The 15,065-nt window shown below is 37.9% G+C and overlaps 1 protein-coding gene across 1 annotated transcript in view; it reads left to right on the top strand.

The window, feature by feature from the left end:
- Positions 1–15,065, top strand: part of GUCY2F (guanylate cyclase 2F, retinal) — a 114,269-nt gene that overhangs the window by 34,777 nt on the left and 64,427 nt on the right. Inside the window, 2 exon segments of the mRNA XM_071220258.1 lie at positions 2,276–2,370; positions 8,996–9,153. Of these exon segments, the coding sequence (XP_071076359.1) occupies positions 2,276–2,370; positions 8,996–9,153 (253 nt within the window).

Raw genomic sequence — 15,065 nt, 5'->3', positions numbered from 1 at the left:
GCAATTGGTACTTGAAATGGTCACCAAAAACTCAGAGATAGAACAAAAAAGCACATCATTCTTCAGAGTCACTTGGTTCTTGGTTCTTCAGCTAACAAAGCACAAAAGCCGTCCTCTCTTTGGTGCCGACCTCCCTCTCTCTGCCCACATGGCTACAATCAGAAGAGCTGAGTGGCTGATGAGTTTCTGTAATAGATGGTGATTACATGCAGGAGAGTGATTCTCTGTTCCTTCATTTTCTGTGTTTTGATTGTTCAAGCTTTTTTCCCCCAGAAAGAAAGATGTGCAAAGAACCTAACCACCCCAAAACAAAGGATTCTTTGAACTCATCCTTTTCCCTCATCTGAAACAGATTGCCTCTTTTCTCTCTAAGGCTCTCCTGTGCTTCATAATACTAATGATCATAATGACAAAATGAGCTGTAATACTTTCATAGTGCTTCTTGCTTTTCAAAGCACTTTCACATGCATTGTTTAATTCGATTTTCCAAATAACTATATAAAAACAGATAATGCAAGGACAGATATCTTGCTAAATAGATGAGGACACTGGGGCATGAAGAGGTTAAATTTTTCATCCAAGGTCATATGGCTAATTAATGACAGAATCTGAACTATACCCTAGGTCTTTGGATTGGGAATCCAGTTCCTTTTCTACTTGAGTGTATTCTGTAGCATGATTATTTTGACAGGTGTACTTGCTTTAAGACAATTCACTACATACATGAAACAGATAAGTTAGGGAGTGATGCTTAACTTTGCCAAAAGATTCATGGGGTCTACCCAAAAATTCACTACGGGGCTCTTTTAATTTTCTCTTCAGTGCGGCATCTCCCACAGTGATAACAGATATATTTGTTGGCAGACAATTAGAAACATATTGTGTGTTTATAAACCAGTGGAATCACTGAGAAAAACTGACTGGGTTGCTGGTATTTAAAACTTCAGTGACATTGGCCCTGGCTGGTGTGGCTCAGTGGATTGACTACTGGCCTGGGAACCAAAAAGTCTCTGGTTCGATTCCCTGTCAGGGCACATGACTGGGTTGTGGGCCAAGTCCTGGGTGTGGGGCGCGTGAAAGGCAACTACACATTGATGTTCCTCTCCTTCTCTTTCTCCCTCCCTTCCCCTTTCTCTAAAAAACAAAACAAAATGAACTTCAGTGACACTACATTTCTTAAAGCACCTTGACAAAACAGTTTGATTCAGTGGTTGTTTTCCCCACTCTGATGCTCAGCTTTAGGATATTCCATTAGGTGACCACCTTAGGTGACCTTAGGTGACCATCACCTTAGGTGACCATTAAGGGTTATAGAAAAAGTAAAGTCAAACTGTAGCTGTCAGATCCACAAGACAAAACAGAACAAAACAACCATGTGATCTAATCCAAGACACTCTCCAAATCCTCAAATTGACCCATCAGCTCAACTGAAATGACCTATTTGGCTATGTTGTTAGACATCATAAACTCCTGTGTGTCTAGTAATAGATTTGTAAGAAATAATTACATTCACTGCAAATTAATGGGCACTTGGAGAGAATCAGGTTTAAACTGTGTCTATGTAATGCTGAAACAAGAGACCAATTCAGTAAAAGAAAAAAAAATAAAACAAAACAAAACCCAGTCTGTCCAGTTGTTTGGAATCATGTAGACGAAACAACCAACTGACTGAATTTTTCCACATTTCAAACTGCCGCTTTGGCAATACATACATGCAACTTTGCAAGACAGGTGGTCTCAGGCAGAAATCTGGGCCCACAGCCAGGGACCAAGGATTTGAGTTCCAGCTCTGTGTCAGGCTAGGGGATCTCACACAATTTGCTTAATTTCGTTTTTATCTTTAATGTGTTTTATGTCTGTATAATGGAGATTAATGATTCTTAGCCCTGGTATTATTAGAATATACACTATAGCGTGTGAGAAAGGGTGTTGAGTTCTTTAAAAGTATTCAGAGGTGATATTTTGGAATGTGCCCTTTTGATGGGGACACCACTTTTTTTGGTCTCAGATACCATCCCCATGCAACACCTTCATCCCTTCCTTTGATGTCTCTTCAATAGCATTTTCATTTTTGTCTTTTGGTCTTTGTAATTCTGTAAGTTGTGAGGACCAGAGTTGCTGCCTCTCTTTGCTGTGGATACTATGGTAAAGATGCAGGTGTGGTTATTCCCTCAATTATCTTGTGTATTTTTAACCTTCTATCATAGGACAAATGTACCCTGGGTTTGAAAAACATGCAGCCCCCTATGACCATCTGATATTATGTTTGTTTTAGCCATCATATAAATAAAATCCAATTGATCAAAGGGCCCAACAGAATTCTACTGACTTTGGAGGATGTGACATTTATCAAGCCCCATTTTGGCAGTAATTTAAGGAGCTTCCCTTTCTCTTGCTGAACTGTCCAATATAGTATCCACAAGCCACAAGTGACTACTGAGCACTAGACATGTGGCTAGTCTGAATTGAGATGTGCTGTAAGAGTAAAATACACACTGGATTTTGAAGACTACAAAAACATGTAAAATATCTCATTAAATTTTAAAAATATATTAATTACATTTTAAAATGATAATACTTTGGATCTATTGGGTTAAAGTATATTGTTAAAAGTAATCTCACCTTTTTTCTTATGTTTTTGTAATGTACCTACTAGAAAACTTAAAATTACATATGTGGCTGATGTTATATTTCTATTGGACAGCGTATGTGTAAGTGATGCAGCACACTTTGAGCTATAGTGTAGTTTTGACTTCATATATCCCTTCTTTGTATGTTTGGACTCAACATTTGATTGCTAGTTCCACAAGGGCAGGGGTACATCTTTTTTTTTTTTTTAATGTTAGCCCAAAGACCTGACATGGTGTTGATAGTATAGTAAGTGCTTGCAAAGTTTTGTGATTGAATCAACTGGTGAAAGAGAGTTGAGCTTCCCCAGGGGTTCTGTTCTGATTGTGACTGTGTTGTAATTGGCAATCTTTATTGAGTGCCTGCTACTATGTACTGGCCCTGTGCTAGAGATGGCATAAAGTCCCTGCCTTCAAAGAGATTACAGTCAAGTCAAAGAAGCAAATCATACTACACAAAAAAAAGTTGATAGATACCCTATTGGACAAAAGACACTAGAAATATGGTAGAACTTCAGAGGAAACAGATAAATGGAGAAAGGCTTTTCAGAGACCCAGCACTGAAGCTGTCTCTTAAAGAAGGAAGAATAAAATTTTTCTAGATCACAGGTCTGAAACTTGTAATCACTTTTGTTCACCCTTTATGGTTACAAAAATCAGTACCTAGATTTTTGAAATTGTGAGATTACACATAAGAATCTGGATTTCTGAGTGTTCTTTATAAGGTTGGATGATCTATCAACCTTGGGTATCATTGTGACAATTAATTGGAACTCGATAGTAGGTGCTCTTTTTGGAAGAGCCATGTGTTCTGCAGTTTGACACAGTTCCTAACACTCTCTATTGTCTTATATTCAGCCTATTTAATCAATTTATATTACCCATCTGGCTTCTATAGGCATCCCAGGCAGAGAAAACAGCATAAACAAAGCTTGGAAAAGAGAATGTGTGGGGAAGAGTTTTGCCAAATATAGGGGGCAATGGGAGAGTGCACCTTTCTTTGACCCATATACAGCCAAAATAAAGACCTTAGTCTTTGCAAATTCTAGTATTGTGTTGGCAAGAGATAGGGAGAGGATGCGAACATGTCATATTATTCCTATGTGCTATTTACTTTTGCTACACTTGTGTACCAGATCTGAGAATTCATTATCTATGTGTCCAAACTGATCATTTGCCTAAATATGACACTGAAATGTGTACTTTAATTAGTTGGCTGGGTAAGAATGGATTTACATGTTAATAGTCTATGCAGTTGAAATCAAATAATATGTTCAGCTGTTTGATTTAATTTTAATTGCAACACTAACTCTTACTTGTTTAAATCATTGGATCCTGCTGTAAGGTTGATATCATGTTCCTGGAAGTGTATGTTGAATGCCAAAGTTCTTACTCTGACTGAAAGCTGTATTCCATTCTCATGTCATAACAATGTATTGATGACAGCCTTTATTTGTGAAGCCACCTGAGGTGGTGGAATTTGTCTAGATTTGCCACACTCAATATGCCTTGTATGAAATTTCCCACCTCAATTAGAAAGGGTACATACTGAAGTACAAGCTCTAAAGCAATCCCAATACATAATGCGATACTAAAAAAACAGGTATTCAATTATGTGATAATATTTTTATCCAGAAATGGATGATCAGTAGTAGAAGTAGATGGCTAGGAGTTATTTTGTATAGGTAGCAATATAGAGTATAGTTTTTATCAAAAGCAATAAAACTATTTTTGCAATGTATCTATTTATTTTATTTTATTTATTTATTTTTTAAAATTAAATATAATTAAAAAAATTTTATCGTTATTCATGGCAGCACAATTTACAATAGCCAAGTACTGGAAGCAACCTAAGTGCCCATCAGCAAATGAGTGAATCCAAGAACTATGGTACATTTACACAATGGAATTCTATGCAGCAGAGGGAAAGAAGGAGCTTACACCCTTTGCAATGGCATGGATGGAACTGGACAGCATTATGCTAAATGAAATAAGCCAGGCAGTGAGGGACAAATACCATATGATGTCACCTTTAAGTGGAACATAATCAACAAAAGAAACAAAGCAATCATCTATTTTTAAGTATATTTTATTGACTATGCTATTAGAGTTGTCCCATTTTTCCTCCCTTGTCCCCCTCCACCTGGTACCCCCATTCCCTCCAGCAATCCTTCCCCTTAGTTCATGTCCATGGGTCGTACATATGAGTTCTTTGGCTTCTCCATTTCCCATACTATTCTTAATACCCCCTGTCTATTCTGTACCCACCAACTATGCTTCTTATTCCCTGTACCTTTCCCCCCCTTCTCTCTCCTCCTCCTCCCCATTGACAACTCTCTGTGTGATCTTCATCTCTATGACTGTGCTTCTGTTCTAGTTGCTTGCCCAGTTTGCTTTTTTAAATTTTGATTCTATTGTTCATAGTTGTGAGTTTGTTGTCATTTTACTGTTCATAGTTTTGATCTTCTTTTCCTTAGATAAGTCCCTTCAACATTTCATACAAGGGCTTGGTGATGATGAAATCCTTTAGCTTTACCTTGTCTGGGTTGCACTTTATCTGCCCTTTCATTCTAAATGATAGCTTTGCTGGATAGAGTAATCTAGGTTGTAGGACCTTGTTTTTCATCACTTTGAATACTTCTTGCCAGTCCCTTCTAGGCTGCAAAATTTCTTTTGAGAAATCAGCTGACACTCTTATGGGAACTCCTTTATAGGTAATGCTCTGCTTTTCTCTTGCTGCCTTTAAGATTTTCTCTTTATCTTTAACCTTTGGAATTTTAGTTATGATGTGTTTTGGTGTGGTCCTCTTTGGGTTCAACTTGTTTGGGACTCTCTGTGCTTCCTGGACGTATATGTCTATTTCCTTCCTGAAATTAGGGAAATTTTCTGTCATTTTTTTTCAAATAAGTTTCCAATTTCTTGCTTTTCCTCTTCTTCTTCTGGCATCCCTCTGATTTGGATGTTTGTACATTTGGAGATGTCCCACAGGCTCCTTAGACTATCCTCAGTTTTTTGTTTTTTAATTCTTTTTTCTTCTTGCTGTTCTGCTTGAATGCTTTTTTTCTTCCTTATGTTCCATTGGTTTGAATCTTGACTTCTCCTCCACTGTTGGGTCCCTGTAGATTTTTATTTATTTCAGTTAATGCAACCTTCATTTCCCCCTGAGTCTTTTTTATCCTGTTGCCATACTCAGTGAGTTCTTTGAGCATCCTTATAACCAGTGTTTTGAACTCTGCATCTGATAGGTTTGCTATCTCCATTTCATTTAGTTCTTTTTCTGGAGTTTTATAATTTGGACCTTATATCTTTGTCTCCTCAATCTGGTAGTCTCCCTGTGTTTCTGCATATTAAGTGGAGCTGTTTTGGTTCCCCTGTCAGTGCCCCTGTCACATTGTAAGGGGCAGAGTCTTAGGTATTCGCCAGGGCAGTGCACCCACTTTGCCACTTTGTGGCACTGCATGTGGGGGGAGGGGTCAGAGAGGGAATAATGCTGCTTGCTTCCAGTCACTTCCCCTACTTCCTGTAAGCATCTGGCACCCTTCCAGTTGCTGCCCTGGTGCTGATTCCAAGAGTGGGTGGGTTCTAGGACCCTATGGGATCTTTAAATGGACTCTTCTGAGAGATTGGCAAGTCTACCTATGCCTCCATTTTGTCTGGAAGTCAATAAATCTATTTTTTAAAGCCTTACTTCTTTGGTGGTATCCATGTCAGAATGACAGGTCATATCTGTTGACTAAATGTTTTGGTTCTAAAGTGTCCAAATAATAAACATTGCTCAATTTTGGACTGAATTAGCCTTTTCTTTGTACAGGCCTTGCGATAGTCCAGTAATGTCTATAAAACCTCCACCTATATCTTCTCACTTTTCTACTGAGGGCCAAAATATATTTGAGTTCCATACAGTTCTCACTAAATCACTATAAATAGCAAAGTAGTGCTTTCTTCAGATGAACAAAGTACCTAGGATTTTAAAATCCTGTTCATTATGACAGACCTTTTCTTTCACATGTGCTTATATTTTGACATGAGAGAAAAAAAAAGCAATCACCATTTTTCACCCATATAAGTGAGAAAAATGAATAGCAACAGATTAATAGCCTTATAAATAATGTTTATTTTTATTTTTATTTTTAGTATTTTGGCCCAGACTGAAAAAGATGGCATTACCCTAGGATAACATAGTTCTCGGCCTCCAAAATTTTTGGCACTTGCCTTGTATCACAGGTTCTGAAGGGAAAAGATAGGGGGCTGTGTAGTCACAAACTTGTAGCTGGCTGTGTCTAATCAGTCAAGAAGCCAAGCCAAGAATTTCATGCAAATTGAATGTCTGAAAGTATAAACTCTTGGTGAATATAGAATTAATTCAGTCCAGAAGAATTAGCAGGTTTGTAGAAGTCAGGTCAGGAAAGGAAGTTTTTAGAGGAAAGTGAAGCTGAAGACCAAATGTTTATGAATTTTGGCAGATTCTCTTGCTTTCTCCTTTGCCCTTAATAGAGAAGTCTATATCTCAATGTACACATCTAGGTACTCCTGCTGAGGTAAGAAAATAAATAATGAAAAGGAAGAATAAATAATGAAGGGATTCCTCTCTGCCCTTGATCTGATGTAAGAGTGAAGAGTCAAGTTTTACATCTTATCTGAATCTTAAGCTGTTGGGATTTCAACACATTAGGGGATAGGTATAGTTTACTATTGCCTTGGTTTTGTTATATGTTTTCTCAGTAAAATTAATATAGGTTTAAAAAATTAAAAATTAGGAATTAGTGAGAAATGATAGTTCATATAATTTTTGAAACCATATGTTAGTAAAAATGTTATGTTGAGTAGAAATTGCTATAGGATTTCTGAAAAAAATTGAGAATGTATCAGAAATCTTTAAAAAGTGAATATGTACTCACCTAGCAATTCTGTGGAAATTTATTTAAAGGAATTAATCAAATAGGTATGTATAGTATATAAAGATTATGAATAGAGATATCTACTCTGATATTGTTTATAAAGCCAAATTTGCAGAAATTATGCATACTTACCAATAGGGATTAGTTTAAAATTTAATAGAACACTATACAGCTATTAAAAGTATAATTATCTTCTAGAAAAGATATATTAAGATGATTTATGAAATAGTAAATAAGGCGTATATATGATATGTCACTTGTGTTTTTAAAATGTTATGTATGAGCAAAGAATGTTATAATTAATGGTAAAAACAAATTAAGATACTGTTTTAAAGAGTTGGTAAAAATAAACATGCATGAATAAAAAAAATTAATATGGGTCTAAAGCAAGTAGTGATCTTCAGTTTATCAAAGACCATTAAGGGCAGAGTGTGTAAAAGTACTTAAAAGTAAATTTTTTTGGCGAGCAAGACTGAAACAAAGCAGGATGAAATAGAAAGAACACAAGACCAGCAAATGTAACATCTACATTCTTCTTCCAGTACCTACATCCCTCTCTAGGTCTCTGTTTCCTCATTATAAAAGGAGGGTGTTAGAGTTGCAGGTGGGAGCTGGCCTAGACAGTATCAAATGTAACTACTAGCTCTGAATTGCTATAATTCTAAAAGAGACATATTTGGAGACATGGAGAAAAATATGAGGAACCTGTTCATTTATTATTTCTTCATGTGAAATGTCTTCAGGTTCAGTTGAACATAAAGTTGATTAATTTTAAAGGTTAACATAGATTGCAGATAACTCTTCCTTTTGTCATTCAACTGTGCACTTCCTAGCCCTCTGCTACCAAACTTAAGTGCAAATGTTAAGAAATCAAGCAAGAGGGAATTTGACCTTTTAAAGCATTAGACTCATAAATCATAGGGAGATGATCTATTAACTCTATCATTTTATTGCTTTATGGGATACCTTCTGCCATTGATCTTGCCTGCACAAAGGAGGATGCCATTGAAGATTGTATAACAAACAAACAAAAAAAGGCCAGGCCTGAAAGACAGAAAGGTGGGATTCTGTCCTAGTTCTGCAACTGATTTCTTTCAAAATGCTAGATATCTATCTTTTTCTCATTTTTGTCTATACACGAGGGTCCCAGATTAAATTATGGCTAGTGTTTTTTTTTGCCCTTCCAAATCTATGATTCTATCCTCTCTGGGACATGGAAGTACCTGCAAATCTTTACCTTTCTTTTGTGGCATAAAGAGGTAAAGCGTGGTACCAACCTTGGCCTAAAAAATATACTGGGAATAGGGAAAATGAATCAATCTCATGATTACAGAACTTAATTCATATAGTTACTTTATTTGGAATAAAAAAGAGAGAAAACAGGTAAACACAATATGTATACCATAGCTCAGCACTCTGTCCTAAATCATGAGGATTTTGTTTATAAACTTTTTTTCCTAATACACTCACAAAGAGGAATTCATGCCAGTGTAAGCTTCCAGATTACCTCAGAGGTCCAAAGTGGGAGGTCCCTAAGGCTCTCCTTTTCTTCAGGGAGTCTAACTCCAGCTATAAAAAACCCCCCAGCTAACTCTATCTATGAAAACTCCAACATAACAATTTATGAGGTAGAATATCGCCTGCTTTCTAATCTGTTTCCTCCTTGTGTTTTAAAATGAGGCAGTGATTTAGGATTTAGTCTGTGGGCTAAAAATATTAAGAGTTTTGGTAAGTCTTCTCAGGTTTTTGTCTGTTATTCTCTTGTGGACTTGTTTGGTTGACATATTTGACAATGATTATCCTCAGCAACTAATCTACTTATAACTTCATTGAGTTTTCAACTCCATGTATTTACCATGCATGTAGAAAAAGCTGTGAGACCCAAACACTTAACCATATCACTCGTTCCAGAAGATATAGATGTAATAAAAGAAGAAATGATTTTTTTAAGTCAACTGCTTGTGATAGGATGTCTAGATAAATGCTCGGGTAGAGTAGAGTTTGAGTGAACCCTTCTTTTCAAAAGCTAGTTGTTCTTTTTATACCTGTTATCTCATGATATCATTGAAATATTAATTTTTAAAATTATTCATTCATTTATTTTTTAACCTGTACTGACTCTTATAGAAACAGGTTACCTTCTGCTGTGTAAAATAGAAATCTTTTTATTTCACTTAATTTTCTGTCTTTCAAACTTTAAGAGGCCACCTCTGACCCCTTGTTCTAAGATATTGGAATTTGGCAACCAGAACAAATCTTGTATCAGTTGGAGAGATGAATTGTTTCTTCTCAGGAGGAAAGAGTTAAACAGAGGGTAAAAAGGAAACTAGACTGCCTTTCTGTCCCTCTTAAGTGAGGCCGTCCCAGTATGGTTTCCTTGTTTTGTTTGAAGATACTCCCAAAAGCATCAAACACTGTCAACTTCAATAGTAACTACAAAGAAAGTCCAAAACAAGACAGAATGGGTTATTTAATTGTCTACCACACTGGGTTTTCCAAGTGAATGCTCTCCTCCATTGGATGAATAATTGACAGGGGACTAAAACACTAAAATCGGCAAGGTATACATTTACTCAGTGTAGCTGAGTGATTTGACTTAAATTTGTGGCAGAAACCTCTGGATCTCACCTTGGACTTAATTTGCTTTAGGTATATACTTGAGATGTTGGGGAATTGACAGTTCTACTGTGTCAAAAACTAAAAATAAGATAGTCACATAGCTTTTGGATGTCAAATGGTATGGGCTAATGGTTTTATACATATACTGACGTCTCCAATATTCTGAAGTAAATCTCTATTACTTAAGACAATCTCTTGGTTTTTCATCTGTAAAATTAGGGGTTGAACTGAATTCTTAATCTTGGTTGCTTATTAGAATCTCCATAGGAAACTTTCAAAAATACCTATGCCCAGGCTCCACCGCTAGTAACTCTGATTTATTTGGTAGGGGGTGGGCCTAGGCATTGGTAGCATTTAAAAGTTCCCCTATATGTGCAGCTAGGGTTGAGAATTGCTGGACTGAGACACATCTAAAAGCCTCTTACGGCTAGGATATGTCATGATTCTCTGATTCTATGGAAGAATCTATGTGTTGAATTGTGGTAAGTTTTATTTGGTGGAATTGGAAGATTATAGTGTAGAATTGAGAAGGGAAAAAATAAACATTTGTATGTAACTGTCCTTTAAGAATCTGTCAGATATTTCTTCATTTGGGATGGAGGCAGAGAATTCAGTTAGTTCTCATAATGGCTGCTGGCCAGTCAGATGATGAGTATTTCTGAACTGTGTAGGCCAAAGAGGGCCTTTATCTGCACAAAAGTAGTGTGTTAGTGAGAATAATACCACACAATGAAGTCAACATTAGGCTTATGGTGGGGTGAAAAAAAAAGACAGCTAGAACTAGAAAACTGCCTGGCTATGGCTGAAGAGGACTCTGGGAGGGAGCCTAAGTTAAGTGAATCAACAGATCAAATGATGAGGTGTAGTTTGCCTTTTTAAATAGTGCTCTTTTAGGAGTATTTTAAGAAAGGTTTTCCCTGGCAGGTGTGGTTCAGTGGTTGAGTGCTGGCCTGTGAATCAAAGGGTTGCCAGTTTGATTCCCAGTCTGGGGCACATGCCTGGGTTTCAGACCAGGTCCCCAGTAGGGGGCGCTTAAGAGGCAACCACACATTGATGTTTCCCTCCCATTTTTCTCCCTCCCTTCCCCTCTCTAAAAAAAATAAATAAATAAAATATTTTAAAAAGGTGTGATATCTAGTTTTTGTTTAAAATAAATCAAATTTTCATGAGAATTGCTATTGGAAGATCTGGAAGTTCCAGGAAATGTGCCCAGAGTAATAGGAATGACAGGCTTCTCTAAGGATGTGCCATAACATTGTACTATGCTGACATAAATTCACACTTTGATTGTACACACAGATGCATACCCTTCAGAACTGCACATAAAATCAGCCCTTATTTCTTAGATATTCTTGGAGATGTTAAAAGAAAGCAAGACGAGCAGACCTCTGGGGAAAAAGAATTGTCAATGGCAGATGTAGTAGAGCATGCCAATGTCTGCTCTAGTAATCACAATCTACGTGAGAAGGGTGAGATGGGCAGTTGTACAGCCCTGGTACACAGAGAGAGAACCCACTGAAATTATCATCCCTCTCCAATCTCTCACTTCATCTGCCTCTCAAGTCATCCCTTTGTTTTGCTCTTTGTTTTATTTCTATCCCTGCATGCCCTCCACACTTATATTCATTTCCCAGAGCCTTTTTTCACTCTTCCCACCTTTTTTTTATATTCCTTATGGCTTTCCCTCCACCCCTCTCCTTTCCACCAAACATCTTTTCTGATCATCAAAGATGAAAAGGACCTAATAAATCATCTAAGTGGTCCAGCTGTATCAGTGAGGAAACTGAAGCTTACTGATACACCATGGCCTTAGTACAAAACTAATGGAGTTTAAATTACTTCTAAAATTTTACTGGATAGAGTTCTGGCCAAGATGGAGGTGTAGGTAGAGACCCTTCGCTTCCTCTCACAACTAAAAGGAGGATAACAACCAATCCGAAATCAATAAACAACCAAATCACCAGAAAATCAAACTGCATGGAACTCCAGCAACAAAGGAATTAAAGAAAAAATCAACCAGAACAACCAGACTTGCAAGGTGGCGGACCATGCAGGCTGACTCAGGAAAACCTCAGCGATGTGGTGGACCTTGGGGGTGGGCTGCAGGGAGGGGTTGACTTAAGGGGACTCAGAGGTGGCTGTGGGCTACAGCAGTTGCAGTAGTAGCAGAAGCTCCCAGTCTCACACGAGAGTCCATTGAAAAGTGTGCTAGAGACAGCAGGCAAGCCGCACTGTTCCGTGTCTGGCCCCTGCCCCACAGGCAGTGCCACAGCGCAGCAAAGAGGGTTGCCTCGCCTGGATGAATACTTAAGGTCCCACCCCTTACAACTTATCAGGTATGCCAAGACAAAGAAATATGGCCCAAATGAAAGAACAGAGTAAAGCCTCAGAAAGAGCTAAGTGAGGAGGAGATTGTCAACCTATGTGATGGAGAATTTCAAGCCCTGGTAATCAAAATGCTCACAGAGCTGGCTGAGCTTGGTCAAAAAATGAAAAAAACAAAGGAGGGATACCCAAAGTGAAATAAAGCAAAATATTCAGGGAGCCAACAGTGACAGGAAGGAAACCAGAACTCAAAGCAAAAATTTGGAACAAAAGGAAAAAATAAACATCCATCAAAATGAAGAAACAATAATTAGAAAAAGTGAAGATACTCTTACAAACCTCTGGGACAACCTGAAATGTTCCAACATCCGAATTATAGGGGTGCCAGAAGGAGAAGAGGAAGAGCAAGAAATTGAAAACTTATTTGAACAAATAATGAAGGAAATCTTTCCCAATCTGGTGAAAGAAATAGACTTCCAGGAAGTCCAGAAAGCCTAGAGAATCCCAAAGAAGATGGACCCAAAGAGGAACACACCAAGGCACATCATCATTAAGATACCCAAGATTAAATATAAAGAGAGAATCCTAAAAGAAGCAAGAGGGAAGGAGAGAATTACCTACAAAGGAGTTCCCATAAGACTGTCAGCTGATTTCTCAAAAGAAACGGTACAGGCAAGAAGGGGCTGGGAAGAAGTATTCAAATCATGAAAGGCAAGGACCTACATCCAAGATGACTGTATCCAGCAAAGCTATCATTTAGAATGGAAGGGAAGATAAAGTGCTTCCCAGATAAGGTCAAGTTAAAGGAGTTCATCATCACCCAGCCCTTATTATATGAAATGTTAAAGGGATTTATCTAAGAAAAAGAAGATAAAAAATATGAACAGTAAAATGACAACAAACTCACAACTATCAACAAATGAACCTAAAAGAAAAGAAAAACAATGAAAACAAAAACTAAGCCAACAACCAGAACAGGAACAGTATCAGAGAAATGTACATCACAGGGAAGGATATCAGTGGGGAGGGGGAAGAGAGGAATTGGGGAAAAGGTACAGGGAAGAAGAAGCATGGTTAGTAAGCATAAGGTAGACGGGGAGAGATAAAAAAATGTTATGGGAAACAGGACTCAAAGAACTTATATGTACAACCCATGGACATGAACTAACGGGAATGCTGGAGGGTTGGGGGGGACAGGGCAGAGGGGGAATAGAGGGGGAAAATTGGGAAAACTAATAGCATAATCAATAAAAAATATTTAAAAAACTTTAGTGGATAGAGTTTGATGTTTCTGCCTTTTAATTAAAAAGTGAATGATGAGTGAAGTATTTTATCATTCTTTTTCTTAAAACAAAACAAAACAAATAGTGCATGTGTGGTAAAGATAAAACCTACCCCTTTCCTTCTTTTTCTTCATTATTCATGAAGTAGAACACACACAAACTCAATAAAAATTGTCTTATAAAGTTTGTGAGAGTTATCAAAATCTTAAAACACACACACACACACACATGCACACATCCCCCAAATCAAAGAAAGCCCATGAACAAAGCAACAAAGTGAGCCCTGGCTGGTGTGGCTCAGTGGACTGAGTGCCGGCCTATGAAAGAAAGGGTCACCAGATCAATTCCCAGTGAGAGCACATGCCTGGGTTGCGGGCCAGGTCCCCAACAGGGGGCATGTGAAAGGCAATCACACATTGATGTGAAAAAAAAAAAAAAAAAAAGCAATGAAGTGAGAAATGGAAGACCTTGGTTCTATTACTACCTAGCTTTCAGACCTTGGGCAAATTGTTTAATCTCTTTTGGATTCAGGTTTTTTTTTTTTTTTATCATGAGAGGATTGGCCTAGGGATACCTAAGACCCTTTCTAGCTCTCAAATTTAATGAATTTGAAGGAGGCACAAAAGCTCTGCTTAAATACCTGCAAAAGCTCTGCTTAACTTCACAATAAGACAGAGTGAAGGCTAACCCATGTCAGTAATAAGGCTGACTCCAAGAAGAAGGTATCAGGTACTGGGATAGGCAGAGGCAGGGCTACCAGTATGCTGTTCAGGTTGTGCCCTATACAAGGACACCATATCTCAGATGGTACTATTCATATTGTAGACATACACTAACTTATATGAGAGGGATGCAGGTGTGGGCAAAGAGATTCTGGCCTCCCAACCTAGTTCTGAAATGAGGTACCAGGGGTACTTTCTCATACCTACATTTATACTAGCACACCAGACCATGCCCATACATATTCACTGGTAAATATATGTACACCTGGCTATGTGTTATCTTGACTGTGTCTCATGGGTTTCTTGAGGTTACTCCTTTCTCCTGCCTAGTATTCTTGGAAACACAATTTCAGCTTCTTGACCACACCTCTACAGCCTGACTCCAAACCTGACAAAAAGGCCTCACCTGGCAGGCAGGGCTTGATGGTATGCAGAATATTCATGCTGCTAGTGGAATGTGTTCCCTGGTGTCTGGAAGATATATGAGTAAATAAGAGTGTGGTATATGCATGTACATTTATAGATGCAGTTGCTACCCAACATCACAGGGCTGCCACAGGCTGTAACAAGTTTTTACTTAGGGAATCATCC

Source organism: Desmodus rotundus, chromosome X (genome assembly GCF_022682495.2).
Source record: "Desmodus rotundus isolate HL8 chromosome X, HLdesRot8A.1, whole genome shotgun sequence".
Lineage (NCBI taxonomy): Eukaryota > Metazoa > Chordata > Mammalia > Chiroptera > Phyllostomidae > Desmodus > Desmodus rotundus.
Note: the sequence above shows the minus strand (reverse complement) of the source record. Positions and strands in the feature narration are given on the sequence as shown.